General features: G+C 31.6%; 2 protein-coding genes across 2 annotated transcripts; both read left to right on the forward strand.

Moving 5' to 3' along the window:
- Positions 1 to 1,612: 1,612 nt before the first annotated feature.
- On the forward strand, positions 1,613 to 11,315 carry LOC132723373 (uncharacterized). The gene is made up of 2 exons (XM_060708077.1): positions 1,613 to 1,664; positions 4,524 to 11,315. The coding sequence occupies exon 2, from the start codon at positions 4,531 to 4,533 to the stop codon at positions 6,280 to 6,282; it is 1,752 nt and encodes a 583-aa protein (XP_060564060.1). The 5' UTR covers positions 1,613 to 1,664; positions 4,524 to 4,530; the 3' UTR covers positions 6,283 to 11,315.
- Positions 11,316 to 19,116: 7,801 nt separating this feature from the next.
- LOC132723366 (uncharacterized) lies at positions 19,117 to 24,968 on the forward strand. Its single transcript, XM_060708066.1, has 3 exons — positions 19,117 to 19,402; positions 22,462 to 22,602; positions 24,501 to 24,968. The coding sequence occupies exons 1-3, from the start codon at positions 19,156 to 19,158 to the stop codon at positions 24,938 to 24,940; spliced, it is 828 nt and encodes a 275-aa protein (XP_060564049.1). The 5' UTR covers positions 19,117 to 19,155; the 3' UTR covers positions 24,941 to 24,968.
- Positions 24,969 to 25,456: the final 488 nt, after the last annotated feature.

Raw genomic sequence — 25,456 nt, forward strand, 5'->3', positions numbered from 1 at the left:
CCGATACATGCTTTTCAACTGATATGAGTACATTTTCTACTCATGACCATGCTGAAAGTGAAATATAAACATGTCTTCATACACAATTATTTACAAAAGATCTACCCTTTTTGTCCAAAAGGTTTTATTCAGATAACAATACATTGTGTATGAGATTCATGAATATAATATTCAACATGTCAACCAGGGAGTTTGCTGCCTTTTTGTGTTCCACCAAAAATGTGTGATTTTCAATATACAGTCAAACTTGTCAAAAAGAAAAGTGTAAAAGTGGCCTTTGTTCATACTATTAGCCTTTGTCCGGGGGACAATATCATAATGTTTGATAAGTATTTTTTTAAATACCCCAAATTTATGATTATTTTAAGTATCTTGTTTGACAAAAGACAGAATTTTTGCCGAAGGGAGCAAAGATCTAGTTCGAGAGTTCGAGCAATCAGTGTTTGAGTGATACCGAACACCATAAATTATAGAGGAATTTTGGTACTGGTCAGCGAGTTCGAGCGAAGGGAGGAAATCAAACGATACAAGTTAAAGCAATCGGAGTTTCGCCTGGTATCTCTATAGAAAAGCTTAGTGTATACAGTCAAACTTGTGATAAAGATACCTTTGAATAAAGACAACTTGTAGACAACCTTTTTAGTTTAAGCAGAACAAATTTACCTCGAAATGAAGACCACTTGTCTGCAAAGGCCACTGTTTTGGTCTCTCTATAGAATGATCTTTGTTCACAGATTTGACTGCACCTCTAAATTCAGTGCAACCTGCGGAAAGTTTTCATCTTCAGGACAAATACCATTTACAACAACAGTATTAAATCTCTCCAAACTAAGACTGAAATCTCCCTAGGACGAGGTATTTTATCAATCTCAATCACTTTAGAGATCACAAACACACCCAATTCAGCACCCTATATAAACTATTTGATCATTTATGCATTTTAATCACTAGATCATGTCTTATGTTTTTTCATGCTCAAATGATGACTTTAAAGACTGTCGTGATACTGATAAGCCATTTTCTTTCCTCTATGTGTGATCTTAAAAGTGACTATGGATTCTAAAACATAGATCAAATTTCAACTTCCCAATATAAGTCTCATTAGGTTCCCCCATTATTCCCCCAAAAACCATCATAAAGCCATAACAATGACTTTATTATGTACAGCTAAAACATTGTTTAAATACAAGTTGGGAAGTCAAAATCATTCTGTTTTTTAAACGTTTTCACTGAATGATTTAAAACCCCTTTTATCTCATTTTCTCAATATAGTTTATGATCGTTCTACTAGGTCAACATTAAAGTTTAAATATTTACACACTGATAAACTATAGGGGAAAGAACAATTTAAATTTCAGCACGGTTTGAAAGAACAATTTTTCAAAATTTCATAATCAGGACTTTTTTTTATAGTCTAAACAGTTAAAATACCGACTGCTAAACACAACAACAAAATTAAATAATTTCTTGCACAATATGGACTTTATAAGCTAGATAAATGAAAGATATCTTTCAGGTTTAAAGTGGTTACTTTAAAATGTAATCGGTGTAAAAGTAAATATCAATTTCAAATTCCACGTATCCACTATTAACAGCAAAATATTTATATTAGAAAATATTTACATTAGAAACCTGTGAGACAATTTGAGGATTACAATTTCAAGGTACAATATTTTTATTAAATATCTTAATGTCTACAAAAATGACTCTCTCATAAATGCTACTAGTGAGCATTATTATTTTATTATGTTTTTTTTTAAAGGAAGTTAAATATACATATATTTTAATACACAAAGTCATGGTTTTGAAAACCTTCTAGACTGGGTTATTTTGCATGCCTTTTATAATATTTATATTTGTAACCAGACCTATCTGTGGACAGAGCGCTCCAATTTTCTCATTGCTCAATGAAATCAATATAGAAAAGGGGATATTATTCCGTAAATGTGAATAGTAGACTTACCAGCCCTTAATAGTCTACAAAATTTCAAGTTTGAAATAAATAAATTGTTTTGGATATAAAATAATGTTAGGATTATCTGCCCTTTGAAAAAATTATGGTGTCCTTTCATGACAATAAACAAGTAAACCAAGTTTGAAGTGAATAATGAGCTATTATATTTTCTGAGACAATGGACCTTAACGAAAAGGTTGACCAATGTCCACGTCAATGTTAATGCTGACAAGGGGTCATGACAATAACTCCACCTTTTTTCTTTGAAATGATAAAAATTGTGCATGGTATGACATTGTTTAATTTGTTATTCTGTTCATCTGTTTTGCATGGGTGGATGTTTAGAAATGAAATGAAGTATTGTTCATATTTCATATCTAAATATTAAAATTATGTTTGAAATACACTTTTGATGATCATATGTACAAGTTTAAGCCAACAATAGCCTGTTTAACCGAGTGATGCTCCCCCAAATTGGTTTTGGTCACAGAGAAATAGTTTCTAGTTCATATATCTTGAAGTTTCAGAGCTATGTCCTGGACAAAGTTCACAGTGTATTTTTTTTAAAAGAGCAATAACTCAAAAATTGGGTATGACAGAGTTACGGTTGGGGCTTATGGGTATGGGTTGTAGAGTTATTGGTTGGAAACAGTTTTGGCATAAAAGGTCAATGTCAACTTGATTTTTTAGAGTTTATACCTTTAGATTTTGACCCAAAAATCAAAAGTATTCATAAAGCCTTCAATATGAAGTTTGATTGCCAAGGGCCCAATGGTTGTCCAGTTATTAGTCGGAAACCATTTTGGCAAAATGTCTACATGGATTCAGGGTAATTTTGTCCTTTTTACCGATACGAAACCTGATTTAGTCCAGTGATTCTTTTAAGATTTCTGATGCGAATGTTAATGTTAAAACACTTTTGGGAATGTCTGCTTTAATGTATTTATACATGGCCGGTTAATCATATTGATATAAAGTACCTTAATATGAGACATGCAGCTCGAATTTGCTATTCCTATCATTATCTCTTTACATCAATGTTGACAAAAAGGGGTGTCGATAATTCTTATATAAAAGCATACAATTTATCGCCCAAATATTTAACCACCTAAACAATTACTAATTTTTAACCATTCAGCGTAATAGCGTATAGCGTCGTCAGTGTAGAGACCATGGTTCGTATAGACTTCGTCAGTGTAGAGACCGTGGTTAGATTCTTGGAAAAGGCATCTTTTCTTTTCTTTTTTTGTATTTAAATATTTTTCAAAGAACTTGATTTTAGTTCCTCGTGAATTTATTTCACATAATACTATTTGAGAACATTTAGTTTTACACACAATCGCTTTAACAAGTAATGTTAGAGGCAACACAGTCGTAATTATAGTGATAAATGTGGAATGTAAGAAATTTAAATATATATAAATATACAAATGAGCCGAAATTGTTAAAAGATGTAGCAAACTGAATTCAGAATTTTATATAGAATTAAATTGACAATACTTTTCAATCTGTTTGATGACTGTTAAAACATAAATCATTTAATTTTGCTGAATCGTTATAAATTTAACTTGAAATTGTACAAAATATTAAATTAGTCATAGGTTTATAAAAGAGAATATGAAAATGTTTGTTGAAAGTAAAAACCATACAGATAAAAAATATTGCACAATTCCAGATTTGAACTCGAAAAAAAAACATTTTTTTCTTAACATGAACTCTTCACAACCTGAACTCTCTAACCACTAAGCTACTCAGATTTTCGTATCTTTATCCAATTTAATTCTTCTATATTGCAGTAAAAGTGCAAAATGTAATAACTTAATAACTTGCACAACCCATTATATCATAATGGTTTGACCGATTAATGTAAACGTTATCGTGTTCGACTTATACTCTATGACAAAGCAATAGATAATAATCAATATAACATCTTACAAGAGTGTAAAATATTTTTTAATAACTAACATGTAATATGTCAGTTGCACCAATATCTTTACAATCTCAAAATATTTTGCAGAAACGGTATTAAATGAAATTTAAAATAGGATGCCTAAATTATAAACCCCCACTTTCCTCTGTTTTCTCAGTCTTTGGACGGACAGCATAATAGATGCTTGGTGCAAATTAAAGATATCAGAAAACCTGAAAAATATGAATTTAGCATTATTTTAATTGGTTTTATAAAGCAAAAAGAGTACTTTCAGGAGTATATAAAAACCTGAACTTCAGGAAAATGTCTGACAAAGTGTACCCTTGTAGATAGACAAAGGAAAATCTTTATCGCCACAAGAAGTTTGGACATAAAAGCTTTTATCAATTACATATCATGAAATAAACTTTCATCACGATTAAGATTTAAACATGTCAAAAATATCAAATGGACAATGTATAAATGCTTGAATATTTTTTCCAACATAACTTTTAACCACAATAAAGGTCAGAGAAGAAATTAACTAAACTTTGCCATTGTTTCAAATTATCTATGAACCTCGAGTTTTATGTACCGGTATTCACTTAAGGACATTTGACAAACATGCAATACACAGTAATGTTTTATAATACATTTTAGGTAAAACATGGCAGTCCCAGGAAAGAAAGCATCAAAACAATTTTCATCATCAACAAGATCAATGGCATCAGATGAAGATCTTCAAATTTACTGCCAGCCTTGTGACGAGGAAGGAACTAGACTCCCTGCCCATGGTTACTGTACTGTCTGCAAGGAACACCTCTGCAAGACATGCTTTAAAGCCCATAAAATCAATAGGCTTTCCAAACAGCATACGCTTCTCGATGCAACAAGTACGCCTAAAGTTTTGCAGCAACCCTCAACATCCATTCACACAGGCCTGTCAGATGACTTGACATTGTTTTGTCGTAAACACCCTAAAGAAATGATCAAGTTCTACTGTAATGATCATACAGAATTACTCTGTAGTGTTTGTGTTACCCTTGAACATCAAGCTACATCCTGCAATGTCAACTATATACCAGACATTTCTGGTGTTATATTAGACAGCAAAGAATATCAAGTAATCTTGAATGCAGTAAATACTACTTCTGACAAATTTCAACAGATATTAAAAAATGTCAAGGACATGACACACAAATCAAACAGCTCTCTCAAAGATGCATTAGTTGACATTAAAAAGTTTCGGCAAGAAATCAACCAAAGACTCGATGAATTTGAGAGACAGGCTGCAGATGCAGCTAAAGTCATAGAACAAGAAAATAACAAACATCGGAAAGCAGTAGAAACAACATGTGAAGATATAACCAAATCCCTGAAGATATCATCAGACAAAATTAAACAACTCAACACAACAAAACAAGCTGACAGACTCTTCATTGATTTAAAACTTGCAGAGAAAACAATCAAAGATATGGAGGGTAAACTACTAACACTGTCATCATTTGATATCAAAGAGCACAACTTTCAATCAAATGATGTAATTTTAAATTTGTTTAAAACAGAGAAGTCACTGGGTACATTGACACAGAAAACTTGTAATACAGAATGTCAACCTGTACAAATAAAGTCTAGACAATCTTCACATGAGGGAGAAATCTGTGTGAAGACATCAAAAGATAAAAAAAAATGCTGGATAACAGGAATGACTCTGATGACTCCTGATCTTCTTATCATCTCTGACTACAGTAACAATGCTGTAAAGATGGTGGATACCAGCAGTCAATCTGTGTATGATCAACTACAACTAGATAATCAACCATGGAATATCACTAGATTAACCAGTCTTGAACTTGCTGTCACACTTCCCGACATACAAACAATACAATTTATATCAATCTCATCAAACCAACTCAAAAAGAGGCATACTGTGAAAGTTGATGGGAAGTGTCATGGTATAAGCTGTTATCAAGGTAAACTTGTTGTGTCATTTGTTTATCCAGCAAAACTTCAGATCCTTGATATGAATGGCACTATACTGACAACAATTGATGAAAAAAATATTTTCAAATATCCATGGTATATCACATGTAACAGAAGTTCTATCTATGTATCTGACTGGAACATGAAGACAGTGACAATGTTAAATTGGCAAGGTGATATGGTAGGTAGTTATAGTGGTATGGGTTACCCTTTGGGAGTGTCACTGTCAGATGATGGTACTGTCTTTGTGTGTGATGAAGGGAGAAATGTTATAGAAGAGATATCAGGAGACTGCTCTACAGGAAAGGTGGTGCTGCAGAATCTGAAGACACCACAGGCTGTATGTTGGTGTGGAAAAACAAAGAAGCTGTATTATAGCTGTGATGCTTGGGGTGAAAAATATGGCAACTACCTTCACATCCATAACCTGTCATAGACTGAAACAGATACTTAGTTGATTAAACAATATCAATTCATCATTCATTCTTCTAATACTGGCCTAAATGTGAAAGCATGATAAAAAATTAGCAAGATACTTTTATGTCAGAACTTTTTTTATTTTTCTATATTTAGTGAAATATTAAAAGGATGAATGATTTAATCTATCCTTTTGTTGCATTCTTATAAATGGTTTGGTGAGAAACTATGAAAATTCTACGGTGATAATGAAAATACATTGCATTGAATAACAAAGGACCTTATGTAAAAAGTGACACAAAATTAAAAAGCATTCCAACACTTTTTAACTCCTATAGGGTGAGGAAAAGCGCAAATATAGCCTTTTATTTTATTTCTGAGCATATTTCTTAATTATCATTTGTGTTTAGTGCCCCAGCTGATCTGTGGAAGAATACAAATTTTATGTTTTTAGGCTTTTGAACTTCATTTGAGTTCCTTTAAGCCAAATATTTCATAATTGTTAGCTATGATTTTGCTTCAAGATAATGAATATGTATGGTTGGATCATTTGGGTTAAAAATAGATTTTTGACTCTTCATTTCATGGACATCTTTCTTTGGCTGGGGATTCAGTCACAGATGTAAAATATTGTTCGTTTGTAGAGCTTTTGTAATGACAGATATTTTACATATATTTTTAAATTGTGCCAAATTAGCTTACGGTATGACCTGTATTTTTTTGTAAAACAGACCCACATGGATATACATTTTGTATGCCTTTAAAATCCTTATTGCACGATAACATCTTGAACTTGTCCTATAATTATAATATTATACTTATATATCTACATTTACCGTAGATATGCAAATATAACATTAAATGTTAATAAATGTTATTTTATGCTGGAAAATATATCATTTAGTACCAATAAATTTTATTTAAAATGTAAAGGGATATATTGATGTATAAATCTGGGCATGAAATATACCATTAATTTTACATAATGGATGAAAATATGGGATTAAATCTTATTGTACATATAGCTTATTCAGATCAATTATTGTAAGTTAAATAAGCAGGAAAAGAGAGGTAACTCTTCAGTACATATTGAAAGTATTTGCAATATGGGCTGAGGAGTTGTTTCTTCTGTCACTATGTATTAGTCTCTTTTCAATGTTATAATTTTTATGTTTTACAATTTGTAATTGAAATGTTGTAAATATTATGTATGGATGTCTACTGTCTACTGTATATTATACCATTAACAGTTTACTTTAGGCATGAAAGTATACTATTAAGTACATGTACCATTAAATCTGATGACATAAATTTACACCTTTAATTTTAATGTTACTGAATGCAAACATATATCATAAAATAATTTTAATGTAACTAAATGCAAAAATGTACCATAAAAATAAATTTAAGCACAAAAACCATTACCCTAGTCTTTCATTACTAGATTTTCATTTATTCCCTAATATACTTAATATCAATACAGGCATGTTTTTATATTAACATCTATTTTTCTTCTTCAAAGAATATGCAATACTAACATTGACACAATATTTTCAAAGTATGACAGTAATCTTTATTACAGAAAATCATAAAAATGCGGAAAAAAGATATTATTAAGCATACATGAATGTGAATAATTTATTTATGAATATGCTTGGCAGTGCTTATATCACATGTTTATTGTTGACACAACCATCCTTTATGCCAGACTGTGATTCAGTGTGAATATGATTATGTATTCACAACATGTATATGAAATATGTAAATAAAAGATTTGTTGAGCAAAATGTTATCACTTATATTAATATAATGCACTGAGAAAACATAGTTTTACATATGTTTTATGCCCTTGATATTGTTATGTTAATACTCATGATTAACATAATTATGTTTATGCCCTTGTGTGAGGTTGATGAAGGCACCCCTATAAAAAATGTTGAGTGTTCTTTGCGTTAGTTATTCTTTGCGGTAATTTGGCGCAGTCTCCGCCATGTTTTAAGTAGAGGGAATAAGGTGACCAAAGAATAAAGGCAATGAATTAAGAACATATTCTTTTCTTTTTAGGTAAGTATTTACAAGTAAGAGAAAGAAAAAGACTTTCTTCGATAGGTTTATTCATTGTATTTTTTGTTTATCGTAACCGTTATCAATGACATTGTATTGTTTAGCTTGCAAACATGTTTAAAGTTGAGAGTCATATGTTTTCGCGGATAAACGTTTTACATACGTATTTTGATATTCATCTATATATCATCATATTTTTACTGTTTATTGTTAATACGCATTTTATATGATAACTATGAACTTTTTGTAAGTAAAATACAGTTTAATAATTGTTTAGACAATTATTTAGAATAGCATGTTTTATGCCATATTTGGAAAGAGCTCGGTAAATAAACCCAAAGGCAATTAAACGACATAAAGTCGAACATGTAACATATTGTTTGAACATTACTAAATAAACGACATAAAGTCGAACATATAAAATATTGTTTTGAACATTGTTTATATGCTATTTGTCTAACTGAACATATGAAAATTCATTATTATCTTTCATCTTTTGTTAAGTATATACAGTTATAAGTGCCAAATTAATTGATTGTCAGTATTATCATTTGTGCCAATGATTTAGATTGTTATTGTTTTATGCATAAGTTAAGTATCTATAGTAGCAGTTTAGTAATCATCAGTTTAATATGTTTTTATTTCAATCAGATATATAAATAATTAAGGTTGTGTTGTTAATCAGGTTATTATTATTCATTCCAAACATTTTACATTGCAGTATTATAATGATAATGATTTATATTTTAATACTCTTTGCATTTACCCCTAGACATGAGTAAAGTTGAAACATTGTTATTTTTAGTTGTGAACAATTAGTTAAATGTTTTTATGCCACATGTTGTTATGCAACGGCAGTCTCCGCCATGTTTTAAGTAGAAAGAATAAAGGCAATGAATTAAGAACATATTCTTTTCTTTTTAGACTCCGTATCATATCTTCAATTTGACCCGGCCAACATTTGGGGGCTCGTCCGGGATTTAATAATGGCATGTTTTTGTGATGTGGTGCGGCTCAAGAGAAAAAATTTTGGCCTTGATCCTATAGAACTGACAACTTAAGTGCAATAAAGCAATTCACAAATGAAGATGAGATGTTAAACTTTGCTGAAGAGATTGAAGAATCAATTTTAAAAGAAGAAGTAGAAGATCAAATGGCTTTTCTTTTTGCTGATTTTGAACGGATGCTATAAGAATGCAAATCAGATGACAAGTCACACAAAATTTTTCCTAAATCAACAGAGAAGTACCATATGAAAACAAATCCGACACCAGTCATATGGAGTTCAGTAAGCCAGCAAGTGTCACCTAGCTTATTGACATATGATAAATTGGGACAGCCATCTTACCAAAAAGTGGTTAATTCACTGTTGGTTGTCACCATTAGGAATTTTTTACTAAGCAATTTGATAAGAATACACAGTCACTTAAAGACATTTATTGATTATAGAAATAAGGCATGATGCTCAGGAACAAAGGGTTCGTCATTAAAGAGAACAGGTTGGCAATGGGTCAAAACTTCTATAACCAAAAGGGTATGACTTGAACAGACTGGCCATCTTTTCATTTCATGGGGTTTTTGGCGTGGTCAAATTGTTAATTGTAATGGCGTTGGGTTTCCTGGGGAAGCGCTTAAGATAAGAATCAATAAATAATGAAGTGTCTTTGTATAAATAATTCTGATCTTAGAGGTTGAAAAGAATGTTAGTCAATAGTGTTTCATTATAGATCTGGGGAAATATTTTAAAGCTTATGTTTGAAATAAGTAAATTTTTGAGGTATTTTTCTATTTTTTATTTACTTGGTTTCTAGTCTTCATTTTATTATAGTTATATAGTTTGTAAATCATTTGGGGTTTTAAGTGGTTAGTGATAACGGTTCATTTGATAGCAAATGTCGGGACGACATTTGGTTTACGGGGGGAGGGGGTGAGGTTGATGAAGGCACCCCTATAAAAAAATGTTAAGTGTTCTTTGCGTTAGTTATTCTTTGCGGTAATTTGGCGCAGTCTCCGCCATGTTTTAAGTAGAAAGAATAAAGGCAATGAATTAAGAACATATTCTTTTCTTTTTAGGTAAGTATTTACAAGTAAGAGAAAGAAAAATACTTTCTTCGATAGGTTTATCCATTGTATTTTTTGTTTATCGTAACTGTTATCAATGACATTGTATTGTTTAGCTTGCAAACATGTTTAAAGTTGAGAGTCGTATGTTTTCGCGGATAAACGTTTTACATACGTATTTTGATATTCATCTATATATCATCATATTTTTACTGTTTATTGTTAATACGCATTTTATATGATAACTATGAACTTTTTGTAAGTAAAATACAGTTTAATAATTGTTTAGACAATTATTTAGAATAGCATGTTTTATGCCATATTTGGAAAGAGCTCGGTAAATGAACCCAAAGGCAATTAAACGACATAAAGTCGAACATGTAACATATTGTTTGAACATTACTAAATAAACGACATAAAGTCGAACATATAAAATATTGTTTTGAACATTGTTTATATGCTATTTGTCTAACTGAACATATGAAAATTCATTATTATCTTTCATCTTTTGTTAAGTATATACAGTTATAAGTGCCAAATTAATTGATTGTCAGTATTATCATTTGTGCCAATGATTTAGATTGTTATTGTTTTATGCATAATAGTAAATTCTAAGTTAAGTATCTATAGTAGCAGTTTAGTAATCATCAGTTTAATATGTTTTTATTTCAATCAGATATATAAATAATTAAGGTTGTGTTGTTAATCAGGTTATTATTATTCATTCCAAACATTTTACATTGCAGTATTATAATGATAATGATTTATATTTTAATACTCTTTGCATTTACCCCTAGACATGAGTAAAGTTGAAACATTGTTATTTTTAGTTGTGAACAATTAGTTAAATGTTTTTATGCCACATGTTGTTATGCAACGGCAGTCTCCGCCATGTTTTAAGTAGAAAGAATAAAGGCAATGAATTAAGAACATATTCTTTTCTTTTTAGACTCCGTATCATATCTTCAATTTGACCCGGCCAACACTTGTCTATAGATCTATTTTTTTTTTATGTCATCAATATATTTATGATTATATGTTTATGACCTTGTTTATGCGACAACATACACTTTCGACAAAATGCACTTTGCGACAACATGCACATGCACTTTCCGTGGTACTACCATAAATGTCATTTAAAGTTAAAATGTGAATTCTCCCACTTTAAGCGGGAGACACCCACTTACTGCAGCCATATTTTCAAACATTTTTCTTACAATAAAGGGTATTTTCACAATTAAAGGAAGTCAGAACTTCCTTCTTTGTTTATTGCAAATTCTAAAATCTCCAGCTTTTTTAAGAAAATCTCCCATTTGATCATTGAAAAAAGTTCACATTTAAACTTAACCAACTTATTTTAGTAATAATTGTTATTTGAATTTTGTGCATTTAATGTATTTGATCATTGTAAAAAATAACATGTTGGAAAAAATGCCTTTGTAAATAATTGATTTTGAACAAAAAATCAAAAATTTTAAATCGTCATGTCAAAGACATTTTTCATTTATTTGTCATTAAACTTTCGGAATATAAACATAATTATAATATCCAGGGAACCGCGTTTTTATTTAAATGTTAATTATGGAACCAAACATTTATATCGACTGAAACCCATCTGAATTCGTCAATTAAAGACGCTGAATTATTTCTTGGTAGTGTTAATAAAGAGCGAGCTGATTTTAATCAGATTGAAGAAGGTTGTCGTCAGATCCTTATGCGTAGCGTTAAATAGGAGCTAATTTAATCAGACTGGGTATTCGCTTGACGCAGTTGACCAGTTAAATATAAAACATTATTAAGAACTGATATTCCTCGCCATATGAGTCCCATCACTTCAATTTGCCCTTTTAGTAATCTGAGGTACATAAAAGCAGTGAAAGGATATTTTATCTGTACCTATAACGATACAAACCACATTATATTGGAGCAAAATAGCTCTCATAGTAAATGACAAAAATGATATGCTTTTGAGACATAGAAATTACAACATTTTTAATGTGTAATATCATTTTGTCATTTAATTAAGAACCAGATACATTCATAACCTTCGCTAGAATTGAAGCAAGCAAATTTTAACTTTAATTCATTTAATCCATAAGAATATTTTGAATATTATCTAGTATTCATTTGGCTATAATAATTGTGAAATAAACATAACAGTGAGAAATATAAATGACTAGCATAAATAGTAATATAGTATATAAAAGAATAACAAATTCATTTCATAGAATCTGGTTTCTAAAAACCTTAAAAATTGAAGTTACATTCAGTTTTACATAAATTTAGAAAAAATGTATATTTTTGTGCAGTACAAATATTTGAAGTTATGAAACTGCATGGTTAATTCTCCAGCAAAGCCTGTTAAGTAGATCGGCTGCCGAGATTGACCAAAATGTGTTAAAATTGGCGTTAAAAACAACAGCAACAACAACAGCAACAACAACAAAACAACAAGCAATTCTTCGAACAATGCTAATTTGTGCCGCTGGATATATTTTTGTCTTGCAAACTGTTCATCTTGAATTATCACAAGGCCATAATTGAACAACAGACCTGTATATTAAGAAGATTCATTATTATTGAGCAGTCGACCATTGCCAACTCTCTACATCTCATCCGAGCACAGTGATAAAGCACATTGCCTGTTTACCTATTGGAATGGATGACAGCGATTTTTCTTAAAGAAATATTTTATTAAACGCTTCTTCTAATGTGAATACACGTTAAGATTATTTTAAATCCATGAAAAAAATATTCAAACCAAATCTCTTCACATTGCACCTTTTTATTATTATTTGACCTCCTTCTGTTGCCCTCAAAACAGGAAACTTATAATTACAGTAAACTAAACTTGTAACGATAAACTTATAATTACAGTAGGCTAAACTTATTACGATAAACTTATAATTACAGTAAGCTCAACTTTAACGATATCGCTTATATCGATTTCCCCTTATAATGATTCTGTTGCCGCGGTCCCAACTGTTGTTTCTAAATTGGTTGCCTTTTGAAAATAACGAAATTTAGATACAACGATATAAATTTGGCGGTTCCCTGAATATCGTTTTAAGCAAAGTTTACTGTAAAAGAAAAAAATGCCTTTGAAATTGTATGCTTCAAATGTCTTCGAAATGAAAAACATCTACATATTTCAAAATATAAAGAAAGAAATCTCAATTTTAATGTGAACTATGTTTAGCATACTACACATGTCTAGACGGAATGTCCTTGGATTCTGATATACCGACGAATTTCTGCTAACATCTCCCCTATGGTACGACTCTTTGAGGTGTACATGACCAAGTGGTTAAAGTCATTCACTAAACTAGAAATGTATCGTCACGCCACGGATGCCCCCGCATGCAGATAAAATTCCAGATGTTATAATGTTAAATCCCAATTTTGTTGCACAAACTTTTTTTTTTCATTTTAAGTTCAAAACCCTTATTCAATGTAAACACAAACCATTTTCATACAAAGTTCAAGGCACTGAAACTATTCAGTGTTTACCTTTTGTAAAAGTGCATATTGCATATTTGTAGCCAAAATAATGACTACATACATTTCCACAAAAGTATGAGTGCTGAAACATTCAATAGAGATAACTTTGTCCAAAATAATTGAACCACGACCAAATTCAAACTTGAACTGCTTATTCCTAAGATGTATCTATGTGTCAAATTTGAGTTGAATATGTACAACCATTAGGGAGATTATGAACGGAAACAGGAGCTAAAAATAGAAAAGTCTTGTTTACCATCTGGTGGCTGCAGTTTTGATCCATATATTCTGAAAATTTGTCAGGTAGGTTGTTTTGATGATTTGTAGGTCAAGTTTGAATATGGGTCATCTCCCTCTCAAAACTAGGTCACAGGAGGAAAAACATCTTTTTAACACTAGTGACTGCAATTTTGATTTAAATATTCTAGATATTTGGCAGGAAGATTGTTTTCATGATTACAAGGTCAAGTTTGAATATGGGTCATCTCCGGTCAAAAGCTATGTAACAGAAGCTAAAAATAGAAAAATTTCGTTAACACTCTAGTGGCTACAGTTTTGATCCAAATATCCTGAATATTGGTCAGGAAGTTTGTTTTGATGATTTCTAGGTCAAGTTTGAATATGGGTCATTCCCGGTCAAAAACTAGGTCACAGGAGCTAAAAATAGAGAAGTCTTGTAAACACTCTGGTGGCTGCAGTTTTGATCCATATATTCTGGAAATTTGTCAGGAAGGTTGTTTTGATGATTTCTAGATCAAGTTTGAATATGGGTCACCTCGGGTCAAAAGCAAGGTCACACTGCCCAAATATAGAAAAATCTTGTTAACACACTAGAGTTCACATTTTCGAATCCATTGTCATCAAACTTTGTCAGGATGCAGACATTGCTCGGATGTAGTTGATGGGTCAGGGGAGCGATTTAGGGCCATCATGGCCCTCATGTTTTGTGTTTTCTTTGGTTTCATTGATTTGTTTTTTATTTATTCATTTATTTTTGTAACTAAATAGACCATGTTCCTTTTGCAGGTTCTGCATCACACAATCCCAAGGGTGTTATACAATGCGCGCGCATCATCAATATTCTGATACCGCGAACACTTTTTCAACCGGTATTTTGAACAAAACGAGTCACGTAAAGCATTCAGAATAGATTTGATATCAATGTTTCTTTTGCAAAGAGGATGTTCTTACTTCTAGTTTTAATATTTCAAATGCCTTGACACAAGAAGTACGGACATCTTCTTTGCAAAAGAAATTGATTTCAGAACTATTCTGATTGCTTTTCATGACTCGTTTTTGTTAAAAAATACCGGTTGAAAAAGTGTTCGCGGTATCAAAATGTTGATGTATAACCCCCTTGAATCCTGCTCCTGTCGAGGTAGAGTAACGGCTTAACTATTCAACAATACCGTCGAGTCAATGTCTATTAACACTCTTTTTAATATGGTAACAATTTCAAGATTCAAGTAAAAATGTTAATTTTGCAGTATTTATCACTGTGTGCGTGACTTATACAGTAAGGGTCGCGTGGAGATTGTAACCGCCGTTTTAATAACAGTTGTTACCCTAAACGGAATCATCATATAAAATTTTAATAAAATAGAAATGATTTGTCATATCATTGACACAAACAGTGTTTTGTTAACATCGAAAGGCATCGACACCAAATGACTTTGTTTGACAATAAATACGTCCTTGGTCTTGCCTGCACCCTGACCAACATACCCAAAATCAAGTAACTAACCTAGGTACACACCAAGGCAAGAACAGTGTATATTCAGTCACAGTAATATTGATTCATTTGGGTCATAACTTTATCTGTTAATAAATTAGGTAATATATACCTTTGTGGTAAATGATTTCAAGGGCAATCACAGAAACGCCATTTTATGAACATTTTCTTAACATGCACACATTTTTGGCTTGCAGCCACGGCTGCAAGCCATTTAATATGGAAAACTTGTTCCGGTTAGGTGGTTTCCTGCTTACATCTGTTGGTGCATGATTGAACGGGACACCAGCTGCAATCGTGCCAATCGCAACTTTTCGACCCTTTCCGCCACTCTTCGAATTAATGATAATAACCGAGGTAGTTCCGATTGCAATCGTGACGATTCGGGCGATTCCGTTATACTGCGGAATCAGACCGAAGTAATATTACGGAAAACCACGGATTTATATTACATATATATATCCGTGGGAAAACTAAGCTATTTTAGTTACTTCGGTAATCCCAGTTCGTTTATATAAATAGGATTTCTATTTTTACTTGATTTATCGGTTTAAACCGTAATAAATTATAAACGAAATTGTTCCGTTTCAATTCTTTTTCAAGACGCAAAAGTTAGTTTCTTTTATAATTGTTTTTGTCTGTATTAGTTTTATACAATAGTGAATGGTTACTGTATTCCGTCTCCAAAGGGTGGTCCTGCTTACCAAATCACACAGAATATTAGTGCATGATCGAGTTATATTTAGATCTAATGAACGCAATTCAACGTCTTGGTGAGGTAATCTAAAAATAGCCTATGCATATCATTAACGCATCGTATCTGTGGTCGTGTAACATAGTTGATAGGCTACATGTATGCTTATTAATTGGTAGTGGGTACGTAACGAAGTATTTTAGTGCATTTACTTGTCCATAAAGATGCAATATAAATGAAATTGGCAACTGCCAAAACGAATGATTTCTCTGCGAAAAAGTGGAAATGAAATGTGCACCCTTGTTTCCCTTCAGTCTCCACGTTAGTATTTTTACGACTGATTATTTCCTTTATTAGTTTTATACAATTAATAGAGAATAGATTTCAAATCGTTTTGACAAAAAATATTTGGTTTTCACAAAAACAAATAAATAAACCCTTTATGATATATGTAAAATACCGTATTTAAAAAAAAAACCCAATTTTTAAGGGTTGGGATGAAGGCACAACTGTGCAAGCCTTTCCTTTTAAAAGGAAACTTTATTTACTGTTTATTTTCGATCATACACTAACAGATTATTTCTATTGTCTTAACACTGACTAAATTCTCTTTGTCTAAGCCGTCCTTTATACCGGAATTAATTATTTATTCCATTGTTTACAAAGAACTATGTGAGGAAATAAAATAATAATACAAAAAAAAGTTAGTCATTGCATTAATCATCATTACAAAGTGTATAACATCACGTATCATAATTTCAAAGCATATGTACATTGATATACATGGATATCATATACACAGAGCTGTGGTTCAATTAGAAATCAAAACTGAACACCTTTACGGTTTATGAGCTAGAGTTTTTCTGGTCCTATATCACTGTATCAGAACTTTCTTCATCAGCTTTTTACCCTCTATTTGTCACAATGTGCGACTACGATCTAGATTGTTAAGTGACATACCCATTGAAGGTTTAAAAGTGAACAGGTTAATGTCAAAACAAGTTTACTTTTTGCAATAATTCTTTTTGGTTTAATAATTCACTTCGCATGAACGATAAATAACACATGGTCCAAGGATTATTTTTGTAATACCCATCGGAATTTACCTGTTAGTCCAAATCATAAAATAGTGTGGCAGTCCTTTTATATTTTAAACAGATATGTTTTTTTCCTTAACATTTTCCAGTATCAATTTTTGGCCAAATAAAGAGAAAAGAAAGTGTTGTTATTTCGTCAATTTAGGTTATCATATGCAAGTATTTTTTTATCTGCAATAAAATTGCATGGAGCGTCCAACAAAAAAAAATTACATAAATTTAATAATTTTATATTACGTAACACACGGATTGTAAAATTTTATCATTTTCTTCCTGTTGTAACAATTTTAATTTCTGATGAAATAGTCTATCAAATCACGATTTTACGTACTTACGGCTGTAAAATAGAGAAAATAAGAATCCCTTAAGAAAGTCTAACACGACAAAGCCGAACATATCGGTAAGTGATGTCAAAACTACCGATTTCCGGGTGACATTAGTTGCAATCACGTTCAAGCTTGTAAGAAAGAGGATAGAAAGAGAATATTAACTATAGAATTAGCATTCACGACATCTAATTAGAAGTTCAGTGCTTTATTTATGACACTAGTAAACCGTTGACACCTTTAGCGAGTATTTAAAAGGAAAACATACCCATGTGATGCATTACAGCACACTTAAATGCAAGAAATAGATTCCTATGCTTGTATTGTCTGATCCAAATGCATCAAATATGAAAGACCCTTACTTAATTCGTAAATGCATAAAAATACCATTGCTTTGGTTATTTATCAAATTAAACTATTCTAACTTTTGGTTAAACATTTAGATTATTTCAAAAAAATTTGGAAGTTGTTGGAAACTGATGTAATCTATTCTTTCGTTATTGCCTTTTTGCCCTACGCAAAATGGGCATGCGCGAAAAACTACTTAGTTTAATCATATTTTATTGCTATATACATGTATATACAATACAGATACAAATTTCATATGTATTCTAAACAGCAAAAGCAAACGGGTTGGGCCCAAGTTCTTACAACATTAGAGGTCGGCCCTCCCCGGCGAAAAACTACTTCCGTTTCTATCGAAATATCTTTTCGTAAAAAGGTCTTAAATTAAAGATTAAGGTAAATATGTGTTCAGAGTATTGACTTTACTATTTATATTATAAAGTCGTTTCAATTTAAATCAATATTTACCATGCATAAAAAATATTATGTTTTAACAATGTAAATTTTATAAAAAAAATTATCTATGCTCCTTTAAAGTCGCCAGTTACATATTTCTTTGTTTAGATTATTCGTACATACCTCGGTTTGGTGAGTCAGTACCTTATTTATCAGTTCTATTTGTACATTTACGTTATATCGTACCAGAATGGTAAATGTTTGTCGCGATTCATATATCTTTTTTTATTGCAAGAGTTTTCCCCAAACAGTCCTGATTGATGCCAATAAAAAGAATCTTTAAAAATTTCTCATCTTTTTAAACTTTAATAGTTGAAAAAAAAACAACAACAACAAAAAAAAACAACAGCAAAACAATGTTTAAAGGGAAATATTTTTATGACCAGCTCTTTTAACAATAATAGTTTTTTTCATATTTAATTGTTTCTCATGTAATTGTTAAATCAACAAAACAAAACAATCAAAATATTGGGTAAACTTTCACCCGGAAAACGTTCGTCTAACCGTAACATCAAGGCATATAAATTATAAAGATTTACAATTCCAGTCCATAGTTCAAGCGTCATTTTGATTTGAATATTAATTTTGATCGAAGCATACAGGCAGTGTCAACATAATGGCAAGGAACAGTGGACTTACTATTTCTTCAAAAAGCCTAAAACTTGGTACTCTATTGCTATTTGTTGGATTTATATTGCACGTACTTGGATTTTCGATTGCGAAATGGGCTTCTCTTAAATTGTCCCCTTCTAGCAAATATCTCAGCGTTCTGTCGTCTTACCATGTTGGATTATGGAAATACTGTGGCTGTATAGATATTGGATTGGAACACTGTAAATGCTTCGATCGAAGCGGGTATCCAGGTAAATATGTCTAATTTGATATGATTTTAAATACACTTATTTAAGGACAAGGATATCTTCATACATTTAATGCAAAGTTGACATTGAACAGCGGCTTATAAAAACTATACATTTATGCAATTAGTTTTAAATTTATCAAATGTTGGACGCACAGAACTAGTTCAAGCAATGAGTGATAATCATTACAGCTTTTAAAAATAAAACCAAATATATATTGATTCTATTTACATTTTACATGTTCTGCCTCGTCGGAAATCATTTTGAATATAAATGTTTTAGAAGTTAAGCATATACAACATAAATGTGTCATTTAACATGGGGCGATTTTTAAGTAAAAAAGGTGTGCAACCACTTCACTTACTGCCCCTTGTTAATTATTTTACTTAACCCGTTACTGCATGATCATTTTCATTTGATTTTGTGAAAACTGGCTGTTTTCATTGAAAAGTCTCCCGGTACAAATTCAAATTACTATATAAAAAACTGTAAAAAAGACCTGCTTCAATACTAATCAAACTTAGCACAAATGTTGACTGGACCATTGCCTTTGTAACAACATGCTAAGTTTTCAATTTCCTGTTGCCACCGAAACGAGGCGACATTTCAAAATTGCCAAAAATCACTATTTTGCGTTGATTTTTTCCATCAAAATTGATTTCAAAGTGCTGCAACTTCTCAATGGATTGAGATAAAGTCGAAGGCTTTTCAGCGTTGGTTACACGTTACCTTATGATCGACCTGGAGTCATTTTAGCCTCTTACAAGTCCAACACTTTCTTGGCGATGAGGAGAGCTGCCACCCCTTCAAACCCCCAAACAGAAGGGGGCACATTCCCCTTCTGGCAACCCCCTAAATATATCTTTTGGATAGGGGGTGGCATCGAAAAAGTTGTCACTTTTTTAAACATTTCTCAAACGATAACAAGTGTTGGGGGTCTTACTAAGGCATTTGTTGAAAAAACGCGTTAAATGACGTGTATATCTGGTAATGGGTTAATAGATATTGACAAAATATACAGATAAGTGGACCAAAAATTTGAAAACCTCTCGGCGATGATTGGATAAAAAGTACAGGAAGGGGCAGGGTGATCTATAAGTTATATATAGATTTCATATATAAGAATTATATACAAATTAAGTGCAAGGGAGCGTTACCGTTATATGAACTAAAACCTATAAACGAGAGCCGAGTAGATCATATTGCAACGTCACATTTGTAGTCAATAACACCGTGACCCACATAAATATCTTTAAATATTCGTCATTTTCGACTTACAAAAAAAGGGTTGGGCAGTCTTTTTATACTTTAGGCAGTTTTTTATAATAGTACCTTATCCTAAATGTTCGTCATGATCCACTGTAGTTCAATCGCCATTATATTGTAATAGTCAAGTTTTTAATATATAAAACTAATTTATCTTTACCTGACAGTGAAAACATTATTTCACTTTTAAAGAAGAAAATATAAAAGTCATCACGAAACTAACTTTGAAGTACCAGCTTTTTCGAAAACTGGGTCAGTAATGTTATTGACATCCTGCAAAATTTACAGAGAAGAACTGAATATAAGAAGAATTTCCATGGTCATTCTAAAATTACAAAATGAAATCTGGGAATCGCATTGGCCTTTCTAAAATAAAATGTAAAAGATAGCTTTTGCCATTATAAAATAAAATGTAAAGAATCGTTCTGAAACAAAATGTACAGGATAGTTCTTTAACAAAATGTACAGGATAGTTCTTTAACTGTGAACAATTAATTGTACGAAATAACTTACTTACTTACACAAGCACCACGTTTTGTCCAAAATAACGAGTTTTATTTCGGAACTTATCAGGTACGCTTAGTTAATGATGTTCAAGAAATGTCTAATATATTATATGATTATTGATTCGTTTAATTGATATAATGTTTATAATGTTCATATATTTTTGCATATTAATCAAGTATTCAAGTATAAAAAAGATAATTGCCTACCGACTGCGTAGATCTTGGTGTTCACTTATCGAAACAGGACATGGTTGTTAAGAAGGGCATGCATCTGAAAGTGTTCCATTATTCAAGATTAATAACCCTTCAAAGAATAATATGTCATTGTTATGCAAGCTATGCTAACATTTCTATCTGACTTGGCATGGAAAACTTAGAACTAACACAAGTTAACCAGTTTTACTTCGACAGAATATTTTTAAAGATACTTTTTGTCTATTTATCTATTGTTTCTACATGAAAAAATTACACTTGGTTATTATATGAAATAAAAAGTTCTTTGTTTGTTTGTGTGTGATTGAACGTATCTGCTGGTCTTCAAGTGAAAGTTTACAATATTAACTTTAGAAAAATTGCAAAATCATTGACCCAATAGAGCAAGTTAAGTTGTTATCAAAATTTATAAACTAAGAAAATATACATAAGTTTAAATTGAATGCGCGGCAATTAAGTGTTGAAGATAGAATACATGTACCTTTTAAGCCGGTGATAAGGGGCGTCAGGGATGTTGCAACTTTACATTATTTCTCAATCAATCCAAGTCTCCCCTTCTCCAGGTTTTTATCTCATCCAGACAACATCCCTCAGAAACCACCTATTAAGGTTAACTAATAGGACAGGACAACAATTAATGCGACAGTTCGATAATACGAAAACACAACAATACAATAATACGATAACGAAACCACGACAAGACATTATCATTATCGCATTGTCGTGATTTCGATATTTCGCATTTTAATTCTGCGTTCCGCTAACCAGACACACTGACAATTAAAAAGTTTTGCGAATATACTTTACAACAATCGGACTGTACTAAAAGTGAACATAAACTGTTCCCTCTGGAACAAATAGCATATTGCAGTCAAGAATAAAGGATAAGACACAAAGCGTTCTGTAAAGAAGAATATGGAATACAAAAAAAAACGTAATAAACATTAACATTTTTGAATTAAATACTATTAGTTGAAGTGGAATATTATTAGGAAGTATTAATGAATATAAGTAAAATATCATGGTCAGTTAAATTGAAATAACATTTTGTTCAAAATATACTGTTGTTTTTTTCAGCATGGGTCCATGCAGTACAAGCCATGGAGACACTTGGCCTTATTGGATTGGTTTCTTCTGGAATTATTTGTTTGATTCTTGTATTTTACAGACAGTCAATGGCGTTGAAACATTTGAATATTTTCTTGATTTTATGTTCGAGTAAGTCCTGAATATACAGTATTTGATTAAATAGAAAATCTTTAAAAAAATCAACTATTATTAACCTGTTAATATGTGCTAAAAGTCACACACACGCGCAAGTGCGCGCATGCACACACACACGCGAGCACGTACGCATTTCACACACGTCACGTGACATAATAATGTAGTATCTTGTGTATCCTGAAAGTTTTGATCTTATTTCCGAAATTCTACAAATAGATCTAGTAAGTAATGCTGAAAATTGTTGACAATTTTTACTTTGTTATATTATGTAATAGTCGACTTAGATGACAAAGATATCAACGTAACACCAAAATACAGATTGACAAGTTATCTCCGACTTCAAAGCGGAAAAAGTTAAAAAGTCTTTGTAAAACAACTCAGTCTGATAATCATAGATACATAAAACAGATTCCACAGAATGTGAAAACCATGGCATTAGAAGGGTTACTAGTATTAGAATGACCTATGCACATACATTTTCTGAAGAACTTCAATTTCATAAAATACAAAATTGGCTTACTGGCATTATTTGATGTTTGATCTAAATTTCAATAAAATGTCCATATAATGACACGTGAATGCTTGAACATCGCCCTAGCCATTTTACCAAATATTAATAACGCGTTTCTGTACACATATTCTAAAATGCATAGGAACACATATGAGCGCCAGCCCAATAACTACACTATTTATATACTAATTATTACTTTTTTAGAAACCGAAAAAAACATGTATATGTATATATGTTGGTATTATTAAGAAATTTATTACGATATTCAGGTTGTGCTTTGAAATCGATTCTGGTTGTCAAACATATTCTTCATTATAATATTTTCGAAATTGAATTTGTCTTCCTGCAGATTTCGTAACTCATTAAACAGAGATTAAACCCTCGAAATTGCATAGTAATGGCAGATGTGGCTTTTCATAGTTGTGTTTAAGTAAAAACATTATGCTCTCGGATGCGTTTAGTTTTTACTATGTATGTTTAAGTTCCGGTAGTGAACATTTAGTGTTAAATTGATGTGATGTTCAGTTTATTTCAATTTGCTTTGAAATATTTTCATAGTATTTACTTCAACAGACGCTATATTAAGTAATTATGTTATTCATTGTATTTTTTATTCTGCGATTGTGTATATATTGTTATTTGATTGTATTTTGTTTTTATACGTATTGTCTTAAAATGATGTATAATCATTTCATTACATTTTCAGACCATTTTTATTTGGATTATGCTAAAACATCGAACCTACGCTCAGAGTTTGTTTCTATGCAGTGTATAAATATTTAACCTTTGTGACACATCCAAACTTACTTTTATTCCATATTTATTCCTAGAAGATTATGAATGATTGGCGGAGTGTTCCGAATTAACAAGCCTGTGAACAATTTTCTTATATGTTGAACAACGCTCAGTAAATCAATATTAGATACAAACAACACAGCGCAGGTTTCTTATCACCATATCCATCATGACTATAACAAAGAAACTTATTTTAAAGTTTTATATATTAATCTTGCTAAATCTTCGTAAAAAGGTAACCGCCTCCAAGGGTCGAGGGGTTAGAGTCGATGACTTCTAATCCAGTTACCTCTCTGGCGTGGGTTCGATCTCCGGGAGATGCTTTGGTAGTTTAGCGCGGAGGAAGGTAGTCTAGTGTAACTCTCAAGGAACAATGGTTAGGAAACTGCCCGCCTATATGACTGAAATACTGTTGGGAAAAGGCGTAAAATGAAACAAACAAACAAACTTAAAAGGTTGTGTTGTCCATTTCTAAAATATATTTTTCTGAAAGTTAAGAAAGTATAATTACTTAACTAATGGACATAATGCATAATGCGACTATTATATTTCAATTGTACTGAATGTGTTTTGTTTATCTTTTTAGGTGTTTCAATTGCGACCGGGTTGATCATTTTTGCGATTGAATACACTCAGGACTTTATTACCCTGTTTAAACTAAACGGTTCAATCGACGGAAAAGACACATACGAAAAAATTGGCGCGTCCTTCATCTTATGCGCTGTTGCCGCAGGAATATCCTTACTGGCATGCTTGCCTCTATTCCTGATTGACCTGAAACCTCAAAGACCAGAGTCTACAAACATGCAGCGGCCTGTGCAATACTCGAGCCAAGGTCATGTCATGAGTGTACCACCGCATCAGGTACATGTTATTCCGAATGTTTCAGGTCAGCAACCATTGATGAGTTCTGTGCCAGCATACGGACCTTCCAGTGTGCCTCCACAGTACACACCACAAGCGTCCTGGGGATGTAACACGACTTATCCTCTGCCTCAAGCAGACGGTATACCTCACAAAGGGTAAAAAGATACCGATAAAAATGATATGATATATTAACAAAAATGAAGAGTGTGAACAAACTAAACTTGTTACTCTTTGCTACTATTTTAGGATATTGTATATAGCTTTTAGTTCACAGTTTATATATAGATTATATTCATATCCAGAAATATTCAAAAACATTGGACCTAAAACGCATTTAAAGAAACGAAAAACGTATACACGTACTATTTTTTTCTGTATTTCTTTCTTTTTAAAAAAGCTAGTTTAATTTTTGATTACGGCTTTTAGGAAAACTGCACTACTTTCTTGTCAAATAACTTAAGATGATGGCGAGTTTATTCATTCATATTTACATGTATTATAGTAGCCTAACAACAACTTACATTCAATAAAACATAACAAGACAGCAGAGCAGAATTCCGTCGATGTTTGTATAAATTCTGTCTTTCCAAAGATCTTATTTCTAATAAGTGTGTTTTCGTAGTTTTTTGCCTAAATTTGATTTATAATGTAACATGCTGAAAAATAATGTTTATT

Source organism: Ruditapes philippinarum, unplaced genomic scaffold, assembly GCF_026571515.1.
Source record: "Ruditapes philippinarum isolate M1 unplaced genomic scaffold, ASM2657151v2 ctg2367_1_1_1_1, whole genome shotgun sequence".
Lineage (NCBI taxonomy): Eukaryota > Metazoa > Mollusca > Bivalvia > Venerida > Veneridae > Ruditapes > Ruditapes philippinarum.